General features: G+C 44.3%; 1 protein-coding gene across 7 annotated transcripts in view; it reads right to left on the minus strand.

Moving 5' to 3' along the window:
* PDE6C (phosphodiesterase 6C) overlaps positions 1-19,894 on the minus strand; it is a 45,099-nt gene that overhangs the window by 17,338 nt on the left and 7,867 nt on the right. For 5 of the 7 annotated variants that reach the window (XM_078434606.2, XM_060641988.3, XM_060641987.3 and 2 more), the window contains exons 4-14: positions 19,528-19,668; positions 18,182-18,256; positions 17,109-17,173; positions 16,938-17,004; positions 14,149-14,196; positions 11,414-11,563; positions 10,689-10,832; positions 9,321-9,389; positions 4,227-4,373; positions 3,880-3,987; positions 3,371-3,480 (exon numbers count right to left, since the gene is read on the minus strand). In XM_078434606.2, coding sequence (XP_078290732.1) covers positions 3,371-3,480; positions 3,880-3,987; positions 4,227-4,373; positions 9,321-9,389; positions 10,689-10,832; positions 11,414-11,563; positions 14,149-14,196; positions 16,938-17,004; positions 17,109-17,173; positions 18,182-18,256; positions 19,528-19,668 — 1,124 coding nt within the window. The remainder of the gene's footprint in view (positions 1-3,370; positions 3,481-3,879; positions 3,988-4,226; positions 4,374-9,320; positions 9,390-10,688; positions 10,833-11,413; positions 11,564-14,148; positions 14,197-16,937; positions 17,005-17,108; positions 17,174-18,181; positions 18,257-19,527; positions 19,669-19,894) is intronic. The other 2 variants (XM_060641991.3, XM_060641992.3) reach the window with 2 other exon arrangements.

The raw sequence follows: 19,894 nt of genomic DNA on the forward strand, positions 1-19,894 counted from the left end.
TCAGTATCCCCTGGAGAATTCTGAGGTAGCGGAGGAGACGATTAAAGACTGGATCCAAGTAAATTTTACCCTAAAATGTAAGAAGTAGAAAATGGCACAATCTGTAGATGACAGAACAGGAAGATTGACCTTTATCTCTGAAACAGTTTAAACTGTTTTGGAGTTTGTGAACGCTTACAGAATAATCACAAGGAGATTCCAGAGAAGGTTTACAAGGAGAATATGATGCCAAGTTGATGTTATGGCACCTTCTGTGACAGGGCTGGTGGGAGCGGAAGGCCAGGACCTCATGTGTCTGGACCTCATGTGTCAGCCAGGTAATTGACAGGACACCTCAAGATATCTTCAGTACAAGCCAGAACAGCAGAGCTCAATGAGTGTACTTAATTGGCTGTCTTCAACCCTGGGGGTACGTTTCCAGCCCTGGGCCCCGAAACAAGACCCTTGCTCTTGTCCTGATGCATAACTTTATCAGAGACTTGAATGAATATTGATGGAAATCATGAGTAACTTTCCAATGACAGAAAACTGGAAAAAAACAGATAATCCACTGGCTGACAGAGCGTGACAAATGAAGACTTCAAATAAGAGTGGAATAAAGAATCAAATTAAGAAGATGAAATTTAATGAAGATTAACTATAAACCACTTCAGGTCCTATCTGGATTACTGTGTTAAATTCCAAGACCCGCTTTTAAAGAATGACATAAAAACACCAGACAGGATTCACAGAAGAATAACAAATAAAATTACATGTGTGGAAACTGTTATATACGAAATGATTTAAGTAACCTGCTGTGTTCAACCAGGAAAGGCTGGGGGAAGTGATAATTCTCCTTAATATGAAGGAATGGCCTGTGGTTGAGAAATTACATATATTCTAGCAGCTCCAGAGACCTGAACCAGGACAAACAGATGTTCTCGGGAGACCGATTTCAGTTCAGTATCATGAAAAACGTCCAACCGTTAGAATCATCTACAAATAGAACTGTCTGCCCCATGGGCCATTATGGAAAAAAAAATCATATGTGGACTCAAGGAAATGGGGAAGGAGGCAGTAGAGAGGAGAGGTCTGCGTTGAATGGGGGATGAGATAAATTCTAAAATTCTTTGTATTTTTGTCCCAATAACATCCTGTATTTCTTCAGGAACAGGATGGGGGAGAGTAAAAAGGCAGAAAGACAAGAGGGGTGAGAAACTAAACAAGGAAAGGGGGCAAAATGAAGAAAGAAATCAGTAAGCTTAGAAATGAGGGAAGCAGAAAACAAACTGGCTAGCAAAGTGAAGTGAACACAGGAGCACAAGAGAACTGGAGGGAATAATAGAAGTGTGAAAATGGCCAGGTTTTTAGGGCATTGTCAGAGGGTAGGCTAGGGCTGGGGGATAAGGATGGAAACCAGAACCAAGAGGGCCAGACACGTTGGAGACAAGAAATCAGACCAAGGGCACGAGGAAGTGGACTCCAGCCGGGAAGTGGAGTCATGTCTGTCCCTGCTGCTTCAAGTCACCCTAGGCAGTGACCTGATTTGTAGCCATCAATGTGAGAATAATAATACTGTTTCATTCAACCTTGTAGTGAACTGCTTTTGCCAATGTAATGTCTCCATGTCTTTGTGGGCTCCTGAGCGATTCCTCCAGAACAATAAGGATGTGAAGAGACTCATCTAGCGTCACTACTGAAGGACAGTGAGCAGAAAGACCGTGTTTGATCACAACGGTGTAGTGGAGCTACCAGAACCAGGAGCACATCTGTGCTCTGTGCTCAGGTGCCTGCCATGGGGAAACCCGTGCACGGGTCCCAGGCCTTCCACGGCCACCTATTCCTGCTGTCCGGTCTACGGAGAGAAATGTTGGAAGAAGTTCAACGTGCCCCCCCACCCCCAGCTGACAGCCAGGGGGACCCGCACAGACTCTGAATGCCGGACCAGAGCAGAGACCTCAAATGTGGCTGCATCCTTCCTGCAAACTGGAGGCCAGACACCACATCCAATGTGGCTGCTTCCTTTCACGTAAGGCAAATTGGACTTCACCTTTTGGAGCTTGTTTCTTCATCAGTAAAAGGTGGAGTGCAGCAAAGATTAAATGAGACGATGAGTTTCAAGTTCTTAGCCTGGGTCAGCTCACGATAGGAGCTATAAATGTGAGCTCCTTTGGAGCTGAATTGGCTAATGCACCAGTGATCCGAGGAGAGGAAGGGGACCCGGTGACTGTCAGGAGACTTGTGTGCGAGGTGCGGAATAGCCAACGTGGGCCCGAGTCTCTCGGGAGGAAGACATCCCTTGCCCAAAACCAGAGTGCCATTCCTCTTTTCAAGGCAAAGCCCCATAGGTGAGAAGTCACTGCTCACGATGTGCTTTTCACTCAGTGAACACATTTTTCTTAAGCACCTACTATGTAGTTTCGTCTACATGTAATTTCATTTGATTCCCACAAGTCTTTGCGGGTAGATATTGTGCCCATTCTACTGCTAAGAAATTGAGTCTCAAATAGACGAAGGGATGTGCCCCAAGCTGCCTCAACCAGGAAGTGGTTGGACCCCACAAGCCCAGACTCCAAAGCTTGTTGTCTCTAGAATACCTAGTGCCTCCGTTAGCTAGTGTGTCAGAGGTGAGGATACAGTATCTAAGGCACACAGGGCATCCTCAAAGCCATTATCAAGGAGCAAGGCTGGCCATGGGCATTGCTGATGAATTTTGAAGGGTGTCAGTGACATAATAATAATACTTACTACTCATTTACTGCCAAGAGGCTACCATGATATTCATTTGTTCATTTCATCTTTACAACAACCTTACCTATTAGGTACCATTATTATAACTCTTATTTTCCAGGCGAGGAAGTCGAGGCTTACAAAGTTTAAATGACTTGTGAACCCAAATCTGTCTGAGCTGAGAACCTGCACCCTTACTGTTTGCACGTTGTCGGGGCAGGAGAATAAGGTGCAAACCAGCTGAAGGAGAGCTGGGGAGCAGCAGAGGAGCCAGGGGAAGGGAGGGGAGTGAGCCCAGGAAGAAACGCCCCCTGGCTTAAGCTGGGGGCTACACAGGTGTATACAAGTGTAAGCCCAAGGCCTGTGCACTTTCATATACGAATCTGATACTCTGGCTAATCAGGTTGAAGAAAGGAGGAGTGAAGGCATTTACAGGTAGGGCAGGGCACTCCTGGAAGTGGAAACCCAAGGGCAAGGGGGCTGCAGGGCTGCAAGCTTCCAGGGAGAAAGCAGACATTATCATGAGGCTGAAGCTCAGAAGGAACAGAACATGGCCCTGAGAGTCCTAAATGTGATGAAGAGTTGCTGACAGGGCCAAGGGACAGAGACAAGTTCTCTTCTCCCCCGAGGTGCCTTCAAACATCATCAGTATATCACTTACTTCATCTGATACAAATTATTGGTGCCTCTGTGGTCAATGTCATGGCAGAAAGCAGCAGCGAGCATGGCAAAGGCTTCAAGATCCGTATAGTATTTCTTTAGTCTCCCTGTCTAAAAGAATATATGTATATACATTTACTTAGATAAATACACCTCCGAACAAGTGCAGTGAAGACTGCCTGCAAAGGAGAAGACGGCCTGCCATGTTTTTAGACCAAGTTGGCTTAATTTCTTGCATATTACAGCTCCTTCTGGGCAATTACAAAACCCAGCAGGTAACCGAATTTTCCTTTAAAGAGGTAAGTATGTGAATGTCAAGGTGATAATCCAGCCCCATGCCCAGGGATACCCATTTTCCCTGGCATCATCCACAGGGAAGTTTGGGATTTACAGGATTGTGTCCACGAATTCCAAAATTACTGACCTAAAATGGTGGACTGTATCCATTTCTCATCATGCCTAAGAGGGAAATATGTGGGTTGACAATTATTTACAGCTCTCTGCACCTACCATCAGCAAGGTAAACATGGTCTGCCCCACGTTGAACCCGTGCCTCCAGTTGTGGTAAGTGATGGACCGGTACCCTTTTCTCACGGTGTACATCCACCTGGTAAGAACCTGTCACCCAAAGAAGACAACACCGTTCAGACTTTGGAATAGAATTCTAAAGGTTACAAGGTCTGTGACAATCTTATCTAAAAAGATAGGTTGGTCTTGTTGACAGGGTTTAAGCTGATATATTTACAAAGTTAATAATAATTGAAAATCCTAACTGAAGTTAATCTTTTGAACCACGGGACACATTAGCGAGTACAGCAACAGAATCACACAGTATTTTAAATTAAATGCGATCTGACCTCTACGGGTACTTTGAATTTCTCCACCACGTTTATTTCAAAGAAGAGTCGCAGCCCACACCTAATCAATTCGTGCTCTGTGATGGGGAAGTCACTGAAGCGGAATTCGTACAGGTCCACCGTCTGTGGGTCTGGCAAGTCCTCTTTCTGTTGGGACAAGGACAGATGGTTTCAGGTTACATGCATCTTCTTTCCCTTTGGTCTCACACATTCAGCCCTGGGCGTAAAACAAAATTACCACGAAAGGATACCGCATGCAACCCCACTGAGCCTCAGTGGGACCGGCTCTGGGGGATGCGGTTTACGTGTGTTATTATCCTCACAACAAACCTGCACAATTATCCCCATTTCCAGATGGTGACACTGAGACTCAGCTATATTAAGAAACTTTCTGAGTGCTGGAATTCAATTCCAAATCCATCTCCAATGGCTGTTTTCTTTCTTTGCTGCTAAATGAAATGTTTAGTTGCAGCAGCCTTACCTGTTTTCAGTACTCGACTTTATTTTCCTATTCAAGAAATGTTTAGTAAATAGTATGTGATCACTTAATTCATTTCTATTGTATTCTTTTTTTTTTTAGTTTTTATTTTACATATATTTATTTTTGAGAGACAGAGTGTGAGCAGGGGAGGGGCAGAGAGAGAGGGAGACACAGAATCAGAAGCAGGCTCCAGACTTCTAGCTGTCAGCACAGAGCCCGATGCGGGGCTTGAACCCACGAACCGTGAGATCGTGACCTGAGCCGAAGTCGGACGCTTAACCGACTGAGCCACTCAGGCGCCCCTTTTTCTATCGTACTCTTTATATGCTCAGTAGACTGTGGGCGCCACAGTGTGGGAGCACGCGTGTCTTATTTGCTGCGGTAGCCCAGAGTTGGCAGGGCCTGTCCCAGACAGGTGCTTGGGACATGTCTGTGGACTGAATGAACAAATGCTCTGCGGTGCATTGCTACACCTGCAGACACCTCACTTACCCCCACACCTTGTTAGGATTTAGGACTGTAGATAGGTTAGAGAGTGAACTCAGCACATGAGTATTGACATGGCTGAGGAAACAAAATTATGGATCTTGCCCTTAAAGAACGCGGTCTATTGAAATGGTTATACAGTATAGATCATTGAAAGGTGAGAGCTTAGAATACTCACAGAGCATAACATCCAGGGCCCAGGGCTGGGGGAGAAATTGAAGGCAGGTTGGAAGTGGGATTGAAGAAGGAGAGATTCAGGAAGGATGTGAGTTCAGCTGATTTGTTGGAAGGCAGGGAGGAGGAAATCCCAGGGGAGGAGTGAAAGCGCCAGGAGGGAGAAGTTAGCAAGAGCTATGTGGGTCCATGTACAGGAGCAATTCAGTGCATTGGGTATTTACTGAGCCCGTGCTGAGTCCTGTGCACTGTGCTAAGGCCATGTCCCTCAGCAAGTTTAAGGTCTCCTAGGGGATAGTTAACGCTCTACTTTATACAGACTTCAATACCAAATGGTATATGGTTGTTTTAAGTAAAATTATGGGTTTTCATCCACTAACCCCTGAGTCGGAGTTGACTTCTCATACCCTTGTCCTTCTCTCTGTTCCCCAGGTCTCCCAGTGACCTCCTCTGATCCCTTCTCATCAGTCTACTCTTGGACTGGTCACTTTAGGCAGAGATTTTTTTTTTTCTTTTTCCCTGAAAAGCAATGGTTTGGAGCCAGGAGACTAGTGTTCAGTTCTGGGTTCAGATTAGCTACATCTCCCAGACTGAACTAGCCTGTGAAATGGGAACAATAACAGTAACATTGTTGTCTTCATTGTCTAGCAATGGCAATTTCATCTGCAAGTGCCACACAGAATTAACGGGGATTCAATTCACAAAACTTTTCTTTATTTCTCACAGGACCCTCCTATGTCCTTGGCTACTCCTTCTTGTCATTTTCTTTCTCTCTCCAAACCTTCCCGGCTTCCTTGCCCATGTGAGTTCTTCTGTTTCTTTCATTCATTTATTGTTTATTCATTCAACAAACACTTATTGGTTCCTATGTGTGTTGTAGACATTATGGATGAATAAAGTAGACATTATCACTGCTCCTGAAACATGCATTCTCACGGAGAGGCAGACAATAAGCACATCTTTTAAAAATCAGAGTAAGAGAAGGTTCATCAGCTGGGGTGGGGAAAACTCCATGCCACACAGACTCCCCACTAGAGGCTGTCTCAGTCCTACAATTCGCAGAGTGAAGATAAAATGTGAAAGTGCTTTTTAATGCTTTCAGGCTCAGTCACACTAAAGTGTAAATGTTCATTTTAGCAGGAAACGAAGGAAGAGGTTCGCAGAAGAATGACTCCCAGATCCCATTTGCAGTAACAGGCAATCCAATAAGATAGTAGTTTAGTACAAAGATGATAGGTTTTGAAGAACAGCCATTTAAAACTCTGTGACACAGAGGGTTTGTAAGAACAAAGGCTTTTGGTTAGTCTGCTAAGTGGGAATTCTGGGCACCCCAAGGCCAGTTTTCACCTCTCTGAGGAATCACACAGTTAAGCTGCTACCCCAACTCGGCCATGAAATGGCTCTGATGGCCACCTGTGTCGAGGCTGGTTTGCTCCGTCTGTTCCCAGAAGGGTCCCCCTGGGCCCCTGAGCGGGCCACTTCACGGGGTACCAGGCGGTCATGCTGCCCTGCCTTCCCGCTGGGCCTCAGGGCTCCTGCCCTGTGCTCCCTGGGGCTCTGCTACACCAGCTGGCCTGGGGTTCTCTAAGACAATGTGCTCGCTTGTGTCTCCAGGCCCCGTTCTGTACCGTCTTGCTTCCCCTTCTCACCTCCAGCCATCCCCAAAACCCTTATCTGCAACTCCTGCTTTCCCATTAAGCCTCATTGCCATGGCTATTGTCTCATATTCGACCACCTTCTGTGAGTAGAATCAGGCCCTTGGCCTCCCCGGGGCCATTGGTGTCCACAGTCTATGAACTCGTCCATCTGGGGCAGTGTCACTGTTTGCATTTTATCTCCCCAGTAAATGGGGCTTCTTGAACCAGATAAGACCAGACCACACTACCTTTTGTCCTCAGGATGCAGCGCAGCTCCTTGAATTATAGTACCTCTCGATAACTACTGCATGAATGAGAAAAAACTGAATTAAGGATGAGTGATGAAGGTACTTCTTTGGGAAATCCTCTCCAGATCTACGGTGTGGCGATCGCGAGCTGCAGGGCCTCCTGATTTGTCTTGGAAAGGAGGGAAGGTAGGGGGATTTCTTTCCTCATCAGCGCACCCCTACCTCAGTCCTCCTCATAAAACAAAACTGCAGTTGGCATCCTGACACTGTAGAAATTCTCTAGTTCTCCACCTAAAGGACGAAGGCCCTTACATTGAAGAAGCAACAAAATGGGCAAAGAACCAGTAGCTTTACAAGGAAATAGACTGTTTTGAATGTAAAATCTGCTCCAGGCTTCTCCCAAATCATTACTGCATAAGACTGAGGAACTCAAAACACAATCAAATATTGCCGAGTTCTCCAAAAGTCATGCATCTCCCCTTGCCATGATTGCATCTTCACTGCAAACATTCTTGCTGTGTAACTAATTAATCAGCTATAAGGTAATTTTTGCCATAAAAATAAAATCACAAAAAAAATGAGAGGGACATTCAATAAAAAGGATGTAACATAAAACATGTAACATTATGTAACATCTTTATGTAACATAAAAAAATGAATAACACAATAAAAGAGACCTTACTGTAAAATTTTTTTAAAAATGTGAATATATTTAGAATGTATAGCGTAGATTCATGGCAGTACTGTGCCAATAACTGATTTCATTCTGTGGATTGAACCTCAGTGCTTGTCTTCAAAGTCTTTCATTTAGAGTATTACACTCTTTTTTTTTTTTTTTTTTTTGCTTGTTGATTTGTCTCCTCCTTTGGCATCACACTTTCTTTCTTTCACTAAAATTTCTTCCTTTGTTAAGAGAGGCATCAGTTTCCAAATACTAGGAGGCATATTTGCAACAGAGCTCTGTATTGTGCTGTGAAAGCCTTCTACACCATTGTTTGTTCCTGGCAGATTGTCCCGCGTCTGCTGATAGACGTTCCTAAGTTCTATGGGGAATGTGGAGGAAATGCTAAGGTTGTAATGCGTTTGTAACTGAGCTTTGGCCATTATGACTGGCATGTTACCGTTGTCTAGTACAGCCTGGTGCGCAGTCTGGCTTCACATTCTACTCCACACTTCCAGTGAGGTTTATCACCGTATTTTCTATCAAGTCCATATACGGAGTTGTCATCACCCCTACTTTAAGACCACCCCGTGTACTTGTCACAGCATAGACCACTATGAGGGCTAGCTGAGGTCCATACAGACCATTATGAGGGCTAGCTAAGGTTTATATAGACAATTGTGAGGGTTAGCTGAGGTTTACATAATATAAAGACGAGAGTTTTACTGATAACTAGCTTCAGTAGATTAACTCTGCTGAAGGCAGTCAATTCCTCAATGAAGAAAGGAAACCAAACTGTCAAAAGAGTTTTCTCTTTTACAGAAAAACTGCCTTACAGATCACTTAGTTATGTGGCAAAAATATTTGCCACGAAATGGTTGTGGCAAAGATGTCTACAGCAAAGAAGTTTCGGGCAAAACTACCTAGAACCAAATATAGGATTAATAACAGGAAGAGAAGTTATTTCAACCATTTCAACTGGTGGCAACAAGAGGAAAGAACCACATTCCTCCAAGTTCCAGAAAACAGAAGCGAGTGCTGGCAGAGGACAATTGTGCCTTGAAGGGTCTTTGTTCTACTGTAATTCTGTCATGTCTTCCGGGGTGACCACAGTGTCATCCAAAACTATCAAAATCAACGAGGCCATGACATGCCTAGAATCTGTGCCTGCGTTCCTTTACGCAGAAGCCTAGTTTTTGATTCTCTGTTATCTTTATGGATTGGACTGTAGGGGGCACAAGGGGGAAAAAAATGCAGAGAACTAAAAGGTCACTCTTTATAAGAAATCTCTTTTCTTTTTAGCCTTTAAAGGTGACAGAGAAGAGGAAACTCTTACATGAGAAATGAGAACATGTATCCTAATATATTTTATTTAAGCGGCGTTAAGGATAGAAGTAAAACACTTACCAAAATTGTGACAAGTTGTTTTTCTTCACAGTCTTCAATTACATCTATATTTAACTTCTCTTTAATTTTCTAAAATGTAAAAGCAATTGAAGTGTGAAATTCCCATAAAGTAAATTTCTATCTGACTCCTCTACTCTTAAAATCAGTTTAAATGTATTTAAAATATGCTGTAATGAGTTCTTTGCAAAGATGTATTCTAGATACAAAAAAGACCTATAGCATTGATTATGAAGAATTTTCTCCAAAAAAAAATAATGTAATGATTTTTTTTTATTTCCTGAAAATGTAACAGTGGCTGTCAGAGAGAGAGAAGGGGAGACAGAGAGAGAGAGAGAGAGAGAGAGAGAGAGAGAGAGAGAGAGAAATGTGGGTTATTTATATGTAGGCAAGAAAGAGAAAAATGAGTGGCTTATATTTGTTTTTCTATTAGTTTATGGAAATTTCTCTTCATCCTCCTCAGGTTTTCTCATTTTTAACATCTCAAACTGTCAAATAAAATTTCTCTTAATCCCCAAGCAACTCAGCAAAATCAAGACCAGAAAAAACAAAACCCACCCCAAGAAAACTACACCTACACACACACTCTGAAAACCAGGGAAATAAAAGGAATAGAGATAGGGGATGTGTGGTATTTTCCCTTCATTTGGTGGTGATTAGAACACTGTTAATAAATATCTATCTACTTGCTTCCCCATCGTCCATGATATTGGTCTTGGCCACATTTGGCCAATGAGAATTTTAGTGAATGTGCCATGAGGGAAGACTTGAAATGAGCTTGCACAGTTTGGCTTGCTCTCTTGCACCTTTGACCTCACCATAAGAAGGGCATTTATCAAGTGGCTTCTGGGCAAGAAGGATGAGGTATGCATAGAGCAAACCAAACTCATAGCTTAGAGCCAAGCCCAACCAGAAATCAGTTGAAGACTAGTCAACCCACCAATGCATGAGTGAAAAAATAGATGTTTAATGTTGTATACCACTGAGATGTTATGGTTGTTATACATGGCAATGTATATGGCAATAACTGACTGATACACTTCCCTTCCTGGAAATATTTTTTCCTTGCTAACGTACTTGAATCTAGATGTCACTCCTCCAGCTCCTACAGACCCGGGAGTTGAGTTGTTGTTGTTGTTTAAGCAAAGTGCTATTCCAACCAAGCAGCCAAGAAGTCCAATAAGGCTCTGTGTCCACTGGGCCACCCAGGTCCGCAGCCCCCACCCCACCCCCCACCAATCTCCTTGTCTCCTCCTCCTTAGCCTAGGACTAAACCTATTCTCATCTGTCAGACCTCTAAGTAATTAGGCGAATTCCAGGAGCTGTGCTTAGATGCCACCTAATGTCCACAGGACTGAATTCCCCACTTACCAGAATAGACTTGACTTCATCAGGAGTAGCTTTGGTCTGGCTCATGAGCATTTCCTGAGCTATATCCTTTCTGTTTTCTAGCTTATTCATTTTATCATAGGTGTCAGTATTTAAAAGAGACCATCCAAGAAATTGTGTGAGAGTCTGAAATGGATAAAATGTGATTCAATTCTCTAAAACTGAAAAACTGATTTGGAGGCAACCATCTACATTCTTTCCTCTCAATCAATCTCCCTTCTACCATCAACAATTCAGCTTCGTATTTCAATCTAAGAACAAAAACGTACCAATAATCAGCCCCAGACAATGAAATTGGCTAATCCCTTGCTTTTCAAAGTGCACCAGGCACCATGAATGTTTTATGAGAGCAAAAGAATTACAATATCCAGTAGAATAAAGCACAGCCTGAAACTCAGAGGATTGAGGGTGACAGCAAGAAACATAAGGAATAGAAGGGGTGGGGAAAGGAGATAGAAAATTTCTGTCCAGTTGCCTAATATTGTAAAGAATTTTGATTAAGCCAAAGTTCAATCTTTGGAAGAAAATGTTGCAGTTTACAGAAGCCAGGAAACAGAAATGACACAATAACACATATTGACCGCAAACATATGTCACTCATGCCTTAATGGCCCTTCAAAAATACCACTCCAGAATAACAAATAATTGCACCACCTCTATTGTTTCATGAATTTCATTTGTCTCCATTAGTTTATGATTGCACTTACCTCAGTAATGTGTTCATCATATTCATCAAAAGGTTTTCCATCTTTCCTGTTGTAAAATGTAGCTACTCCCACAATATCTTCTTTCTTGTTGACAATAGGCAGGGATAAGACATTTTTAATGACCCAGCCAGTTTCATCTACAGGTCCTTTCTACAAACAGGAAGGACATTTAGATTATTTTCTTAACTTTTAATTTTGAAATACCTATAGATTCACAGGATGTTGCAAAAGAAATGTATAGGGAAGCTGTAGGTACCCTTCACCCAGTTTCCCCAGAGGTAACAGCTTGTGTAACTGTAGTGCACCATCAAATCCAGGAAATAGATACTGATACAATCCATGGATCTCAGTCAGATTTCACTAGGTTTATGTGTACTTATTGTGTGTGTGTGCATGCGTGTGTGCATTTCTATGCAAGCTCATCACATGTGTACATTCGTGCTCCTACCACTAGGATCAAGATAGAGGACTAATGGAGCATCACAGGCTTCCCTGAACTACTACCCTGTCGTAGCTACCTTCCCCCAACTCTGGTTATCTTTAAGGAAGAATAATCTAATCTCTATGTGAGCTGCACAATTCCTACACTGGGTCAGAAATTAGCTGGGACTATAGAGCCATAAAAGTGTTCTAGGCCATTTGATGCAGTGTACTGGAACCAAGTGTCTACACTGTAACAACCCTAACGGCTTCTCTTTTGCCCACCGCTATAAGGATCGGAAGCCTCAGTGTTCCCCATTCACTTTTTCTGTCCCCCAACACCTGCTTAACTAATTCCTTATATTAAATTCTCTCTGTTGAAATACCTAGTGTGGTTTCTGTGTTCCTGACGGATCCATCAAAACCGTCTTTTGTGTTCCCCTGTGATGTGCCAGGACCTGGGCTAGTTGCTGGGGCTACTAACCACAGGCCCTAATCTCAGGTTGATAACATTCTAGTGGGGGCATACAGACACAGAAGTTTAGGAGCATTTCTCAAAGTGTGGCGTGAGGTCAATGTGCAAGACCTTTTTTCTTTTTTTTCAAGCTTGTGTCATAATTTGAGGATGTGCATCTTAAATAAGCTCCCCGGGTAGCTCTGATGTCCTCTGACACCTGTGATCCAGGGTGCGGCACCTGCACAGTATGAGCAAGGTAGCCAAGCACTCAACACACTACCCTATTCTGTCTTCTGCTTCCTTCAGCACAGTGAGCCGTCCCCAGAGGCCCAGGCTGGCCTGCCTCTCCTGTGAAGCCTTCTCTCACCTTTTCCACCCATACGGAACTTTTCTTTTTCAGAATTCTAACAGCACTTTTAGCCTGGAGCACACAAGGTAGCAGTTTAGATGATTTCCAAATGCTTCGGAGTTGTTGATTTTTGTCTGTGAGGCTATTTCCTAATCCTGCGGAAGAGCATTTCCTACACTGTTGGCTTCCATGTAAGTGAGGGGCCGGTGCTGGGCATATGACCGGTGCTCAATAAACAACTGCTTATTAGTTGGCGAGCTTGTCTTTATACTTGGAATGAAAAGCAGAGAAACCAAGCCTCAACTTGTTGTGTCCTGACATTCAAAGCTTTGGGGAAAAAAATTTGAGTGGTTCTCAAAATCTTTATCCTCAGAGCCATGCGTGGCTGCCCCCAAATATCAGAGCAGAGTCCGGGCTCTCCCGGGCCAGCTCCCCTCCCTCCCTGTTCTGACAAGGACTGCTTAGGGTCAGACACTTTAGAAAGTGCTTGCCCCCTTGCTCCTTCCTGTGTACTCTTCCCCGGCACCCGACTGCCATAAATGTAGGGGTCAGGGCCAGCACAGCATGGTCACAGTGAGGCTTTGGCTGCAAGGAGGGAGGAACAGGAGCAAACGCGCCATATGGTGTTTGTGTGTTTTCCACATCAGTGAGCAGAGGGATGAACAAGGAGATCTGAGGGAAACCTTCCAGGAAACAAAGCAGGCGCCCGTAGGTTTCCCCAGGCCCGGCTTGCGTCTGTTGCTGCTCCCACACCCCTCTCGCCGGAGGAGGCAGCCTGTCCAGCAGGCATAGCTGGGGCTCTGTGTGTGTGTGTCTGTGTGACAGACAGGAAGACACTGGTGGCTCTCTATTCCTGACCGGAACTAGGGCTCTAAGTGGATGTTTGTGAAAATAGGGACACAGAACACGGACCAGAAGGCAGAAAGGGAGGGGCCACAGAGATAGATGCGAGTTTCTCCCCAGCAGTCACGTGGGGAGGGGGTGGCAGAGGGGACAGGTAGGGAGGGGGATCCCAGGATGCTGCAGGAGGAAAGATAAAACCAAGAGTCTGACAGCAGTAGAGGCCCCCGAGGACCCGATAAATAGTTTTTCTTTTCTAATAAGCTGCAGGGAAGGGCCTGGGAAAACCAACAAAGGGCTGAATCCAGGTGTAGACCTTGTGCAGCTGATCACTCCTGCGAAGAACACTTAGTGAGCACCTATGATGTGCCAGGCGCTGTTTGAAGCACTGAGTGACCAGGAGTGGGAGGGCATGGAGAAGGGGCAGGGTCCCCCCGCTTCCCTGCCCAGTGCTGGGGTGATAAACACCCTGTCTCCTCTCATCCCCTCCACCTCCCACCTCTTCTCCCTTCCCTGAAGAATCTGCTACTTGGCTGGTGACCCTGGTCCCTCCAGGGTGAATGGGACATAAGCCTTGTGCGTGCCTCCTGGCCACCTGAGCACAAGGCAGACCCTGAGGATGGGGGAGGGGGCAGCAGTGATAGGAGGCCTGGCGGAGGGCAGAGTTACCTGAAAGGTGAAGTACTCATCTGCGGGGGCGTTCAGCATGTTACATATCTGTAAAGCAAGAGGACATGAAAGTCCTGAAACATTGTGCGGAGGGGGGACCACCGACCCACAGAGCAGTGTAAGAAAGGATGCATTTGAGGCGAGGGTTTCTTCTGTGGCTCTCCATGGTTTGCACGCAAATTATTCACACTGAGCCACGGCTGGGCCAAATTTGCTAACAACACATTGAGGTTCTCTTCTGCTAATTAAGTCATTGTGTGACATTTAGCACAATCTCTGCTTCTGCCTACTCTTCCCAGCCTCTAAGGATTCTTCTTCCAAATTCAAAACTTTTAGCTGTTCAGACCAAGGAGTGGAGGAAGCTGAGGAGAAGGTCATTCTGCTGGGGCAGGGATGACAGAGATTCTGGGAAGGTTCTATTTCCTTCCTTCCTCCCTCCTTCCCTCCCTCTCTCCCTCCCTGGCCCAAGGTCAAGGATTTGCCAAGGGATTTGCCCAGGGCAGGACCGAGTCAAGGCACCCAGGGCTCTTGAATCATAGAGTGCACCACGATGATATTACAGCAGCCCCCACCCCGCCCCGCCCAGGAATGCATTGTTCTGGCTGGGTCTGCTGAAATGTTTGAAATCATCCTCTAGGCTAGTGGTTCCCAGCCAGGGTGGTGTAGAGCATCTGATGGGTAGAGGGCAGTGATGCTGCCGAACATCGTACAGTGCACGGGATAGTTCCCCACAACTGTTCTAGATAGTTCCCCAGAATTGTCTGGCCCCAAATGTCAATAATGTCAAGTTGGAGAAAATCCCGTGCTAGACACAAAATATGTTTTCAGTAAGTCCTGCCTCTTGTAAGTGCATATGATAGGGTGATACCTTTGAGAGTGAAAGGGAGGACTATTGATAACTCAAGCACAACAGGTGTGCGTGGAAGCTGGCCCAGGCAAACTGGATGTATGTTCACCCTAATCATGATTAGAGTCCCAGGAAATGGCTCAAGCTCAATTCTCTGGAAATCACTTTGGGAATGCCAATTTGCCTAATGAGCAATTTTGTGAGAAATACCTTAAACTAGATTTACAACAGTTTGCGCCAATCTTGGGCTCTCAGAGAGCAGGGATGGGGCCCAGGGAAGGAGCTCCGATGTGGAAGGCAGCAGTGAAGCATGTGCAGTGGGTCTGTGATAGAACCACAACCTGGCGGAAAATCCTCCCCTGCTTTGGGAATCAATCCCCTGGCACGTTGGTAATATGGCAAGTTGATGACTTGGCAAATTAACCATTCAATGAACTGGCTTTTGACACAATCGTTTTCTCCAAACTGATTTTTGGGGAAACGCTGTTTCCCTAGAAAACTGCCTAGGTGGCCTGCAAGGAAACAAAGGATGGGGGTCAATGGTCGAGCAATCTGGTTATGTACAGACGCTGAAAAGTTGTGGTATCTGTGGACTCAGGAATGAATTGGAATGTTTTCGTCATTACTACTAAGTCAGGAGTAACATTTAAAAAACACTCCAATTATTTGGGAGTGATTTTGAAAACATGATATTTGTTAGTGTAAAGTGCTGTTTATTCCTAAAAGAAATAAAATTGTTTTTTCTCTTTGTTTTCTTTTCTTCCCCTTTGGCATGTCTCTACCTAGAAAAAGGGATCGTGTCACCTGTTTGAGGCCACCTGGTCCTGTACCCAGTGACCCCAGGGTTTAGGCCTCCTGGAAACCCCAAAGCAAAGCACCCTAACATAAGAACATCCTGCAGTCACATCTGGAATTTTCCTTACTCTGCTACTGTTCCAAACCCAGCAACTTTCACACTAAGCAGAGGCAAATTTGGGACAGTGAAAGAAAACAGGAGCTAACCTAGGTTTTATTTCTCCTTCCCTCTGACCCTCGAGTGACTCTATTAGTCACTATAATTCACATGCCCATTTCCTAAATAATGAAGATGAATGAACACTGCTCAAAACACAAGGACAACGCTAAAGCGAAATCAAATATGCAAATATGCAAATAAGTGCTATAAATACATTACAGAAACTTGGATTCATAACGGGGAAGATAGGAAAATGCCAACACTAAGAAATGTTGGAAGCATTGAACTCTCGCAGGGAGGAATCTTGGTGCCAAAAGACGACACAGATGGTGGAGAAGCCCAACAAGGGAGAGAAATCAGCCACGAGAAGGAAGGAAAGCATGGCTGAGGCAGAGTGGGAAAAATATGGTGACTCTGGTCCTCTGGCCTGGAGACCTGTGGGACCTACCAGACACCTCTTGCTTGTTGTCTGCCTATATCTTGACCTCTCTTAGCCAGACCTGGCCTGCTATCTGTCCATCCCATCCCACCCCACGTGATAGACTGGGGCAAAGATCTTCACTTACTTTATCAACCCACTACATTTTGCATTGCAATCAGTGGTAAAGTTCCCCATTTATTCATTTTTCTCTCTTGTCAGTAATTTCCCATGCTTCAAAAGTCTTGACCAAGGTAACTGTACTTGAGATCAAATTAAACCTAACATGAATCATGGTCACAGACTTCTAAAGGATGTCTGAAATTTGCATGGCTAACAGAATAAGAAGTTGGGGGAATGGATGAATCTTTCTCACAACGACTAAATATTTTTGTGTAATCTGGAAGTCTCCAGTCAACCTACTTTCAACTGCCAAGATGCCCCTCCCCCATGTCCTGTGTGAGCATCTCACATGTGTGTGCATTTTACTTTCACAACTGCTCCCGCCCCTTAGTTGATAAGGGCTTCATCCAATATTATTCAAGGTTTAAATGTGTTCAATAACTTACAAATCCATTTTCAGCAACATAGGTCGGCAACCCGCTAACGAGAGTCCAGTGGTCTGCAGGAGGTGTCCTTGAGGAAGATTAGAAGAAAGAAAATCATTGTCATACAGAGAAGAAATGCACTGTGCACGAAAACAAAATGGCAACTTCCTGGCTGCTGAGGACAGTACTCACGGGATCACTTTGATCTCTTCTTTTCCATGTAAAATGTAATCGATGATTTTATAAAAGATGACTTCCTAAGAGGAAAGAGATTATGAGAGCGATCTCATTTCCCAAAGAAAACACTTCTTATAGGCGAGCTTATACTTTAAAACTCATTTAAATGGTACCTTACATTCTAACCACATTGCTCTGCATAACTACCACCAAATTACTCATGTCCTGATTACAAGCTTGCAACACAACTAGAAAATACTATTGGCTATTTATCTACATGAACAAGCCTGTTAAGCTGAATTTTAAAAGTTGAGTTTATCCAAACAGCTTTCACAGGAATCTTGTTTTACTTTTAGCTGATCCCTTTCTATTGTCCAGAAATACCTGACTACTAACTTCAGCATAACAAACCATGTAATTTCTCAACCTCAGTCAATGTTTTCTCTTCCCCACTGTATAATGAACATTTCCCACCTTCCAAGCTGGAAGGGACTTGAGAACTAATCTCTCTACTTCTTTGGGCAGATGAAAACCCCAAGGCCTGGACACATTCTATCCCAGTACCTTCACTTTCCTGTGTGTTTGGGAACATGGTGGTGAGACATCGTTCCTGCCCTCTGAAGCTTGTGTCAAGGGGGACACAACTATCCAACTCTTGCCTGGAGTCTCGAGTCCAGCAGGTGTGAAGGAGGGCCTGGGCATAGTGCACTTAAAAAGCTGGGCAGGTGGCTCTGATGTCCCTCCCTATTGAGATCTATTGATTCACTAAGCCCGGCTTTACAGAAAAGGAAATTGAGAGGTTAAACAATGAGTTAGGCAAGGAGCACCTAGCTGGCTAGGGAAGACCTGGGAGGTCTTCCCTAGGTTAAACAATGAGTTAAGGCAAGGAGCACCTAGCTGGCTAGGGAAGACCTGGGACTTGAACCTCAAACTCCTTGTCCAGTGTTCTTTCTACTACTCTGAGGTCCCCCAGAAACTTACAGGACTAGAATCCAGGGCTTCTCAGGCCAGTACTCTTCTTTCCTCCCTACTGGTTTTGGCAACCTGTACCATGCACACATATCACTGAGGAAGACATTTGCACTTACTCTGCCATCTGGTGTCTTTGGACCTTTATAAGGCTCGACTTCTCCAAGTTTGATTGGCCACTCATCATAGAATTCCTGGAAGCAATTATATGTAAACATATTAAACAAACTGTTCCATGACCTACTATATCTTCTATGAGTTTCATGGCTTTGCATATTTTATTTACTTATTTATTTTATAAATCCAGAATTTTAGAGCTGGAAAAGACCTACGATTTCCAGTAATATCGCTTACGAACTTGTGAATGTGAACAAGTCACTCAAGCGTTTTCATCTGTAAAACAGGGATGATAATAGAGTTTATGCTATAGGGTTGTGGTGAGCGTTAATGAACAATATGTACAGAGCACTTGCCCTGACACATAGTCAAAGGGACTCAATAGCTAGTGGCTCTTTTATAGATAAATAAACTAAATCTAAATAGGTTAAGAGGCTTGGCCAAGGTCATGCAGCACGACCAACAGTGTGGCCACCTTACCCAACATCTGTTCTCTCCCTCTTCCTCTCTAACAGACCCTGATTTTATTTAGGTGCCAGGTGGTCATTTTTCTCAGGGAATATGGGCTTGTACAGCCCCTGGGTGGCCCCTATGAGATGCCTGGGATTAGTCTGAGGGCAGGCAAATGGCCCAGTTGTGGACAGTGAAGAAGGGGGAGAAATCTGCCAAGGCGCTTCTGGGGAAGGGTGCTCCTCACATCACATGAAAGGTGATGACGGTAACATTTACAGGAAAAGCCTCCCAGTTTGGTCCTGTCCATGTGCCATGCCTTGAGCTATAACAGCCATCTTGCCACCCCAAGAGGAGACCTTGCCACCATGCTGAAGGCGGCAGAGACCCTGCCGTGGGAAAACAGGAAGCCCCTGGGGCCTTGATGACCGTGCTGCGTTCTCAATGAACCAGACCTAGAACTGCCCTTCTTCTGCCCTTCTTCTTCTAGGAAGAACTCGGGACTTCTTGTTAAATGAGATAATAACTGTCTTATTGTTAAAGATGCTTTTAGCTGGGTCTGATGTTACTTGTAGCCAAAAGCACCCTAACCCAAATACACTCAACTACAAAGTCCCAGAGCCAGGATCAGAACCCACCTCTCCTGACACTTGGTCCTGTGTTTATCCACTTAGAACAATTACTCTGAAAAAATAACTTCAATTCACAAGGAGAATAAGAAATAGAAACAAGACAGTGTTCATTACTTATGCTGAGCTAGGAGAGCTCCAACCGAATGAATAAAACAAGATGAGAAATGAACATTATACATTGTATGTGAATATTATCCATTTTTTAATGGATCACTGTCTTGTATAGACGATTTGAGGTGAGACAAATTGTATGGAAGAATGAGGACCTTCTCCTTGGTCATGTCCAGCAGTCCGATGGAGTACCGTTCACAGTTCAGATATGTTCTAATTGTGTAGAGTGCTTTGTGAAATTGCCGCTCAACATCTGTGAGCTCTTCAAATACTTTATTGGCAGACCACATAAGGATCTGAAAGGATGAATTAAAGAGAAAACAGAACAAAATACAGTGAAGACATGGAACATTAGCCAAAAGAAAGGAGAAGGTGTCTCAGACAAAAAGAACACATATCAGTAAACAATGCAATTTCGTTTTTGAACGTGTACCTGTCTGACAAACTACTCAGATGCAAGGGTGTGGGTTTATGAAAGTGGTAACTCATGATTGGTCCCCGTGCCCGAATGTTTTGGCTTCA

Source organism: Panthera onca, chromosome D2 (assembly GCF_046562875.1).
Source record: "Panthera onca isolate mPanOnc1 chromosome D2, mPanOnc1 haplotype 2, whole genome shotgun sequence".
Lineage (NCBI taxonomy): Eukaryota > Metazoa > Chordata > Mammalia > Carnivora > Felidae > Panthera > Panthera onca.